The following is a 9,837-nucleotide window of genomic DNA, read 5'->3' as shown; positions in this document are numbered from 1 at the left end:
GAGAGACCTTGAAACTAAGATCACCAAAAAATTAAGCAGGGATGATTTTTGATTTTCTCTAGTGGAAGGTAGTAGTTTCTCATTCTGGCTTTTATCAACATTATCAGAACCAAGGACTTGATGTAATATCCACTGATGTCCAAAAACACAGGCTGAGATTAGTAATTTCTGATTGTCTACATTGATAGTAAAGGGTAACATGAATTTTTGTGGTTCTTGTGAAAGATATAAATGTAGCCATTTAAAATATATTTATAGTTGTCATTACCTTCCTACCCAACTCAAAAAGAATGAAAGAAAAAATCCATCCATCCCATTTGTTTTTCCTAATTAAAAAAAATCAGAAAGATCTCAAAGATATCTTACTACTGTACTTACATGCAGAGGCGAAAGCACATCCAATTAGACTGAGGGGATCATTTATTCCGTGCAGAGCCAAGGACTACTGTGAAAAAAGGCATAGATACAGAAAGAAAAGAGAAGAGCAGCAATAACAAACTAAATAGGGCTAGGGAAAGGTGGTAAAAAAAAACTGCAGAAGCAATACGTCGGGGAAAAAAAGGCTCTGTATCTTTCTTTTGACTTTTTATTCCCTGACTCTCCATATGTTTTACTTTATTTTGAAAATTTTAATGCAAAAAAAAAAAAATCCAATCAATAATCTTGGAATTAAAAAGTCGTTGGATACCTTTCACTGCTAGGCTCATTTTAATAAGGTTTTAGTGATGCAGAAACTATTTAAAATTGTATTTTCTCTTACTTGGCACCAAAATGCTAACACAAGCAGTGGTGGGAACAAGCACATGACATGAGTATTCAGGCTTTTGTCTGGTGCATGGTGGTGAGCAAATTAAGCCGATGGTTAGAAATCAGCATGCCATCTCAGCTTTGGCTGCTCCGCAGCTAGCCTCAAGACTCGAATCATTAAACAAACAAGCAAACAGACAAAAACACTTAGTCCAGTAGCTCCTAAACCTGTCTTTCTATCATTACTGCTAACTTAGTTTGGGCTTCAATAACTGATTTCCTAACTTAGCCTAATTAAGACCAAATCAGTTCATGGAAGACCATTCCTTCTTTCTCCTAAGAATATGACTGAGGACAAAAAGGAAAAAAATCCTTGTTGGAACCAATGGAAGACTTACTAATTGGAAAAAAAAAAAGTGTGAGAGTGAGTGTTTACTTGATATATGACTAGTGATGGTCAGAAAGAAGTTGCAGGGATGAATCATTGGGTCATGAGAAATATCCTTTCAAGTAAGAAACAGGAGACTACAGAGTTAGAAAGCTGGGAGAATTTTGTTAGTAGAGAGAGTAAAAAAATCAAGATGAGGATAAGCATCAGAAAGGAATGGTACAGAAAACAGATTAAATACACGTAATTTTTCTATGCAAAATACACGTAATTTTTCTATGCAAATTAGGCACACAGTTCACATCGTGGTATATAGGATACTCTCACCCTCACTGCTGAGGCTTTGGGGCATCAGCTCAATGGGCCTTGGACAGAGAGAGCAGGTGAAGCTAGTCGTGGATTCCAAGATAACTGGATTTGAGAAACCAATTGTTCTATTTCTTCTTCCCTTTATCGCCAAATATTGAAGGGAACTAAGTAAGGAAGCCAGATGTAAAGTTGAATTTCTACTTTCCTGATTCATGCGTTTGTGTTCTGTTCTTCCCCATTTTCCCCTCAAACTTGTGCTGCAGATGACACACAGTTTATAACAAATTTTCTACTTGAAGCATTTCTGGAAATTTTCTCCTCTTCGTTAGTTAAAAATTTTATTAGAAGTTGTACTTATATCCTGGAATCAGTTATTAGACCCTCCCCACCCAACTCACTGAGAACAAATTTAGGTGTATTTATGAACAATTATCTTAGGTAGAAAATAGGTTGAGAAAACCATCATCCTTTGTAGAAGGGTGTATGGTCCAAACTTTGAGATCACTATCTGTGAAACAAACAAGGTTGCACTGATAAAAGTGAACATAATCATAAGTTTTCTGTGACAGTCCTCCCACTCCAACTTGGCCAGGATTTGAGAGATAGGTGTTCAGATGCAGTTTAAAACCATCAAGAGGAAACAGTCTGAACAGACCCACAATTCCAGGCCAAATAATATTATTGATTAAAATGAAAAATTCATATAATGCTTACCCACAGTTCTGCCTATACACAAATCTACCTTAGTTTGGGGTAATGTGGAGAAGAGACAGGGTGAGTTCACGGATTTTGCGATCACTGAGATGAATAATCAAGACAATGCAAGATGTTGTCATGGCTGTTCTGGTTTTTAGTTGAGTGCTGAGGTGGTGAGAAGTTTTCGCGTCAGACGTACACAAAGCATTTCAACCTCCTTTCCTCAGTCCAAAGCAACATACAAGTAACAGGCATGCTTCCTGCTGCCATTCTGAACAGGCATAACAGACAAACCATTTGCTTTCTAGAAACAAAGTCCAGCTGCACATAGCTTTTGCTGTCATTCCCTTGTTCTACCATTTTCCACCACCCAACAACATTCAGTAAAATGAGTTAATAGTTATTGGTGTTTGAGGAAGAGTAAAAAAAATAAAAATAAAAATAAAAGGACACAGATGGCAAAGACACAATATTACTGCAAAAGCAGGTGAATGCGGGAACATCCTTGGCTTGCCAGGCTTTATGTGAAGCTTGCATTTTTCTTATCCTTGTCTTTCTTGGTTTGCTGGGCCCCAGACTGCTGGGCCTGGGACTGTAGTAATTGAGCTGCTGCTTTCTTCTTCTGGAAATTGTTCACCTCTTCCTCAAGCTCCTTCTTTTTGTCTTCCACTTTCTTCTTCTCTTCTTGGTGTGTCCGCTTTAGGAGGTCAAACTTCTCATGAAGCTCTTTCTCTGCCTCTTTGAGTTCAGCTTCTTTCTCTTTCACTCTCATAACAAACATTTGTCTCATTTCTTCTTCTTTCTTCTGAAGTTCTCCCAAGAATTCATTCCGCTTTGCTTCATATGTTTCCTGAAGACTGAAGGGCTTGCTGTCAGGATCAGTGTCTTTGAAGCCCATCTCCTCGAGCTTACAGTGCCGATACAGTTCATAGTGGCGGGTGTGAGTCTGTTCCCGCAAATCTTCCATGTTCACTCGGATCAGCATCTCCCGGAGTTTCACAAAATCACAATGGTTTTCATTCTCAACCTGCACCACACCCCAGGGGTACTGCCTGGCTTTTGCCATCTTGTTGCCAATCTTCACCTCTTCTGTGCTGCCAACCACTGCAAATGGGAGATGGACACTCATTGTTGCATTAATCTCTGCCACCGTTTCTTCATCTGTGGGGAACTGATATATCTGGACACCATTGCTGACTAGTTCACTCATGATCTTGCTCTTGAATTTGTGTAATTCATTCTTGGCAATGGTATCAGCTTTTGCAATTATTGGAATGATGTTCACCTTACTGTCCAGCTTTTTCATGGTGACCAGGTCCAGGGACTTGAGTGAATGTCCTGTAGGGGCGATGAAGTAGAGGCAGGCATGGATCCTTGTATCGTGGTAGTTGAAGAGAGAACGTTTGATCTTCAATTCCTCTTGCAGGTAGGCCTCAAATTGGGCATCAATGTACTCCACTATTGGCTTATAGCTGTCATCTTTATTTATCTGGTCTCCAAATCCCACGGTGTCAACAATGGTTAACTTCAGCCGTACATTGCTCTCCTGAAGTTCATAACTTCTGGCTTTTAACCGCACACCTGGTTCATTGTGAGAAGCCGGGTCACTTTCAAATTTGGTGTTGAATAAAGTGTCCATTAGTGTGGATTTGCCAATACCTGTCTCACCAACACACAGGATGTTAAAACAGAATCCTTGAGAAGTAGACTTGTTGACCAGCTGGTCAGGGAGACTGTCAAATCCAACATGGCCAGAAAGGGACAAGTTTCGAAGATCTTCATTAGAGGGTCTTCCCACCGCCACGGCCATCGCGGCTGCGGCTCCGGCTCCGACTGCACCCGGGTGCTTTCGGCGGACACAGACTGCTACTCTGGCTCCGGCTCGCCTCCCCCGCGCCTTTCTTGCGGCTGCGCTCTGCTGGCGGCCGGCTCGCGCTCCCAGCCAGCGGCATCTGCTCCCCCCACGCCACCGCCCCTCCCGCTTTATCGGGTGGATGCTTTTTAAGTGCTACTGAGATCTCAACACAAACCTGTGAAGTCACTCAACTTTAAAATATTTACTTGTCATGGTCAACATTGTCCACATTTTCTGACTCCTTCCTTGATCTTCACCAGCCTCAGAAAGCAAGCCTGTCTCATACATTGTGATTTGGGGTAGAAGATTAAGCCTATCTTCATCAAAGATGGACTTTTTTTTTTCCATTTCTGTTGCTTGTTCTTTTGGTTAATGTATAATTTCCAAGATGAGAAGGGGCAATATTGAGTGTAGTCTACCATTCAAAATCCAGAAGTTGTGGAATATTTTACATTTTTACATTTACCAAGCTACTGTTTTTATCTTATACACAAAAATCACTTTCTATAATGGTACTAATCAATGAGGCCAAGTTTTTAAAAACATGTCATTTTATGGGTGAGGAAGCAAGCTCAGAGAGATTCAGTAACTTTTCCAAGGTCACACTGCTAGGAAGTGACAGCACCACCTTGTCATGCCTGGTGGTACAGCCCCCTCCTGCCCAGAGCTCACACTCTTGGCTGACACTGAGCTGGCTCATGAAAATCATGAATCTTCTCCACATGGACAGCAGTTAAGAAAGGACCGGCCTTCTGCAGTTGGTGTTCATTAGACTAGAATGTAGGATTTTAGATTTATTTCTATTGAATTGACCACACTACCTCATTCTCAGTTGTATTGGGACATTTAACTGAATGAGGCTCTAAAATAGTTACTGAAGTTGGACAGGCTAGCATAGTAAAGAACATTGATGTTGTAGCATGAAAGCAGCCAGGTGCAGTACAGAGGCAAATGGGCGTGGCTGTGTCCCAATAGAAGCCTACTTTTGCACACTGAAATTTGAATTTTATATAATTTTCAAATGTCACAAAATATTCGTTTGTTTTTTTCCCCAACTACTGAAAAATGTAAAAGCCATCCTTACTTTACTTCTTTTTTTATGCATGTCTTTATTTTATTACTCATCTACCCATACACTGGATAAAGGGAGTGTCAGTCACAAGGTTTTTATGATCACACAGTCACATGATAAAAGCTATATAGTTATGCTATCATTGTCAAAGTTTATGTCTACTGGATTACAGTTCAGCAATTTCAGGTATTTCCTTTGGCTATTCTATTACAATAGAAACTAAAAAGAAATATCTATATAATGAGTCAGTAGTCATAATCATTTGTTAAATCCTAATTGCTCAGTTACACCTCCTCCCTCTCATTTGATCATTCTCTCAATCTTCAGAGATACCTGCGCAATGACCATTTTAATTCTTCTTGCTGAAAAGGGGTGATGACCTTATGGGGTAGAGGAATGAAACTGATTTGTGTTCTTGGAGAGACTGGTACCTCTGGGTTTCAGGGCTTATCTGGCATAGGAAAAATCTGAAGGCCTAAAATTTCTGGAAAAATAAAGCTTACTAAGTAACATTTTTAGAGTCTTAGATAAAGCTCAGGGTATTCTTTAGAGTTTTCAGGAATACTGTTGATTGGGGCTTGGTATACTGTGGCAATTTGTAATATCTGGCTGAAGCTTGCATAAGAGTAACTTCTGGAATGGCCTTTTTATTCTATTTGAACTCTCTAAGTCACTGAAACTTTATTTTGTTTATTTTCCCCCACCTTGGTTAAGATGGCATTCTCAATCCTATGATGCCAGGGCCAGACTCATATCTGGGAGTCATGTCCCATGTTTCCAGGGAGACTTACACTCCTGGCAGTCATATCACATATGGGGCATTCTTACTTCTTAGGCTGTATAAAAGCAGGTGACTGGATTTAGCCCACAGGCTAAACCAACCCCTGACCTAAGACCTTGTCAATCTAATAAAAGAATCCAGGTGCTGAATCAGAATTAGCTTGGAATCCTATAGGTCCCTTTTGGGCTGGACTTCAGTTGCTGAAAGGGGAAAGAAAGAAGCATATCCAGGGCAGAATCCAGAATTTTCAAAATAGTCTTGATAACCTTCTACCCTTTTGTCCTGATCATTATCCAAAAAGTGGCTGGGAGATGATTCTTTTCTGGGGACAGCTGCATTCAGTGAATGAACTGCCTCACTAAGGTATGTGGACCAGGAAGGGGCAAAGGAGGGAGAGTCAGAAATATTTGTAAGCTGATTTTTGAAGTGGCCCTTTCAATCCTCAACAGAAGCAGATGCCTGCAGATGGTAGGTAGTGTCGAATGTCCGTCAAGCACCTTCCTTATTGTTCCCTTGAGTTAAGGAGCAGCAGCTGGCAGTGAATCTGATCCACTGCTGGGTTTAGCAGCCCAACCACATGCCCTAAAGTCAGAACTCATGTGACAGGTCCTGAACCGTTCTGCTGTGCCTGAGACCATCAGCAATAGCTCCCGAACTCCCCTAGGACATGTGTAAATGCACCGACCATCACAGCTTTATCAACCTGATGCAAATTCATAAGCGTCTCCTGAACCTGAGCAGCCTTGGGTTAAGCTATGTATGGCAACTGAAGTGGCATCTATGAGTCTGCCTTTGGGGCTTAACCAAACCAGTGTGGTGGCTATCCAAATCAAGTGTCACAAATCCTGAACTGGAGAAAGCTGTGCCCTCTAGGGTTATATTTCTGTGTGGAGGAAATGGGCTACAAAGTGTCTTCCCAGCAGGGATGGGAGTGCTTCTGGCCCAAATATGCCCCTACAATCACTGACAATAATGCCAATGAGCACCAGGCGTTGTATGGGTTGTAATGGACAACAGACGGGCCTTAGACCACATGCTGCTATCTGAAGACCTACTGGTCCCCCTGAATGTGATCATAGTTGGATGAGTCAGGACCTGTGATGAGTGGCAGACCCAAGTGAAAGTTGGAGTTTAGCCAAGAAGGCATCAGGCCAAGTGGTGAGTTTTTGGAAGAGGTGATCTGGCTTGGGGCCCAAGCATCTCTGCATATTATTGCTGTGTGTACCAATGCAAGGCCCTGACCATTCCTTAGCTGGACCATTTCACAAGCTTATGTTGGCAGCAGGCAACCTTGAGGGATGAGGTAATATCCCTCACCCCATGGATACAGAGACGACTTGCTCACTGCTCAGTATAAAAGCAGTGAGTCCCCCAGGTTCAGTGTTCTTTTGCTATGACCTAAACCTGCCACACGCATAGCACCCATCCAGGCCCCTCTATGTTGCCCTGTGGGACTTCGTGGGATGTGAGGGGAATCTATGTGACTGCGCTAACACCTTGACTCCCATTTCTGCCTTGTATCTTCAACCAGCATCCAGGAAACAGCAATTGTCTTGTAAAAAGGGGGAAATATCAGACATTTCACTTAGGCTGAGTTTTGAGGTAATTTGTTATGCAGCAAATAATAGCACATGTCCTAACCTCTCTGAGAGGCATCTTCTCGAAAAGCTGGGAGACTCGAACAATACTAAATGGGTCATCTGGCCCAGAAGTCTGAATGTGAGTTGGGGTTTAGCTGGAAAATGCTGGCTTGGGTGGTGTGGTGGTTTGAAGCTGTATGTACCCCAGAAAAATGTTCTTAGATCTAATCCATTCCTGAGTGTGAACCCATTGTAAGCAGGACCTTTTGATGAGGTTACTGCAATTAAGGTGTGGCCCAGCCCAAGCAGGATCTTAATCTTATTATTGGAGTCCTTTATAAATGGAATGAATGCAGAGAGAGAAAGCCAGGGAAGCAAGAAGCTAAACATCAATAGAGCCTGGAAGAAAAGGGAGACCAGGAGTTGCTGCCATGTGCCTTTTCATGTGACAAACTAAGGTGCAAGATTTGCCAGCAGCCAGCCCCAGAACACCAGTCTTCAGACTATGGTGATCAGAACACTACCTTAATTTGGACTTTTTCTCTGTTTCAAACTTTAAGCAAATACATCCCCATTGTTTCACACAACCATTTCGTGGTATTTGCTTGAGCAGCTTGGCCTCAGGCTTGTTGGTGTGGGAGTAGGAGGGGAAAGGGAGCATGATGCAATGGATTACACATTCATTCCAGTGTTTACTCTCTGCCAGGCTCAGGAAGAGGTTTTCTCATACACTATTTTAAAATAACTACCCTATAGGGATGCATACTTTCAGATAAGTGGTCTCTGAATTTCAGGGAAGGCAAGTGATGTCCCAGGGTCAAACAGCATGTTCCTGAATCCCAGGTGTGGCTTCAAAGACCATTATCATGATACCAGGGTTGTTTTTCTGCAGTGAGCAGCCAAGAATATGCTCAGTAAATGACAACCACGTTGATAACGCACTTTGCCAGCCCAGCCTTGTGCTGCAGGTATTGCAGGACTGCACCTCTGCTGAGGAATCTGATAATGAAGACGCTGACTCTTTCCTTCTACTTAAGGATCAGATAACTGTGGAGACTAGCTGGTCTCATACCACCTGAAGCCTTCTGTTCTGATAGTGAAGAACCAGTTATTCCTTCTGATATAGAAGCCTACTTAACAGAGCCTTTACCCCCAAACACCCAAGTACAATTTTCAAATAATAGAAAATGGAAAGGTTTTACTATAACTGGGACAGATGATTCATGTCCTTCAAATCTATATTAGAGGATTGCACCAAGGAGAGGCTAAACAGGTCCAAGCAGAAAAGGAGGATGTGAGGGACATATGATGTAATGACTAGACTAATTCTAGAATGAAACAAGAAAACTATACTAGTAAGTTAGAATAGTAACCTCTCTTCTAATTTTTTAAGTAAAAGGTGTGTTATATTACTCTTACAGTAGTCAGACCTGAAAGAAATATTTTCAGTAAAGTTTCGCAAACATTCAAGGTTAAGCTTGAATCTCTGGTAGTGCTGTAAATAACCTCCTTTGTTATTCATCACTCATAATTCACCATACGCAACTCGCCACCTGAAGTTGAGCTGTAGTTTACAACCTGTAGTTCATCACCCATGGTTCAAACATAAAAATAGAATATGATTTAACTGAATGTATCCTATATCAAAGTTTCTATAAATACATTGTAACTTATGCTGGGGGGGGGGACTTCTGATCTCATATCCAGCTGTGCCTGGAAGGGGCACAAGTCCCCATGCTTGGTAATGTATCAACTTATTTTTACATTATAAACTTGTTCCTTTAACCCTATGTGCTCCTTTAGTAAATATGTGTTGAATTTGAATTCTTGTCTTGAGTGCTCTTTACTTTTAAACTACTGTCTGTCCCCATACTCTTATTTGAGTAGGAGGGTACTTGAAGCTCAAACCAACTGAATCATGACCTGATAAGGCTCAGTCCTTTTCTAACAGAGATCACAGCTTTCAGGTGTAGAGACAAACCTGTGACACTTGCTTCTCAAGAGGCCTTTGGACCTAGGTGGCTGTACCTCTGGGTTGCTCCAATGTGGGGAGAGTTTTAAAGAAAAGGAGTTAAGTGAAGATAAGACAAGGAAATTCTAGGCAGTCCTTTCTAGACTTCCTCTTATGTAAGCTACTAAACTGCCCTATTGTTCAAACAAGTTTGAGTAACTTCTTTTAACCTACTCAGAGCTCAACAGTATTTCTCACACCAGGAGTCTTCTTTCGGGGATCTCAAAACTTTACAGATGGCACCCTGAAGTGAGGGGCACAGGCTGTATTGAATGGAATAAGGTCTAACATATTGGCAAATAAACAATTTGTATTAACTTGGATATTCTCTTTCTTTAGAGAGCAATAATGAATCTTTCCCAACATTCTAAATTCTTATCAGTATAAATGATCTCATA

At 41.4% G+C, this 9,837-nt stretch overlaps 1 protein-coding gene across 1 annotated transcript; it reads right to left on the bottom strand.

The window, feature by feature from the left end:
* Positions 1–1,402: 1,402 nt before the first annotated feature.
* On the bottom strand, positions 1,403–4,064 carry LOC119508710 (septin-11-like). Its single transcript, XM_037802411.1, has one exon. The coding sequence runs from the start codon at positions 3,948–3,950 to the stop codon at positions 2,661–2,663; it is 1,290 nt and encodes a 429-aa protein (XP_037658339.1). The 5' UTR covers positions 3,951–4,064; the 3' UTR covers positions 1,403–2,660.
* Positions 4,065–9,837: the final 5,773 nt, after the last annotated feature.

Source organism: Choloepus didactylus, chromosome 14, assembly GCF_015220235.1.
Source record: "Choloepus didactylus isolate mChoDid1 chromosome 14, mChoDid1.pri, whole genome shotgun sequence".
Taxonomy (NCBI): domain Eukaryota; kingdom Metazoa; phylum Chordata; class Mammalia; order Pilosa; family Megalonychidae; genus Choloepus; species Choloepus didactylus.
This window is presented reverse-complemented; position numbering and strand designations above follow the sequence as displayed.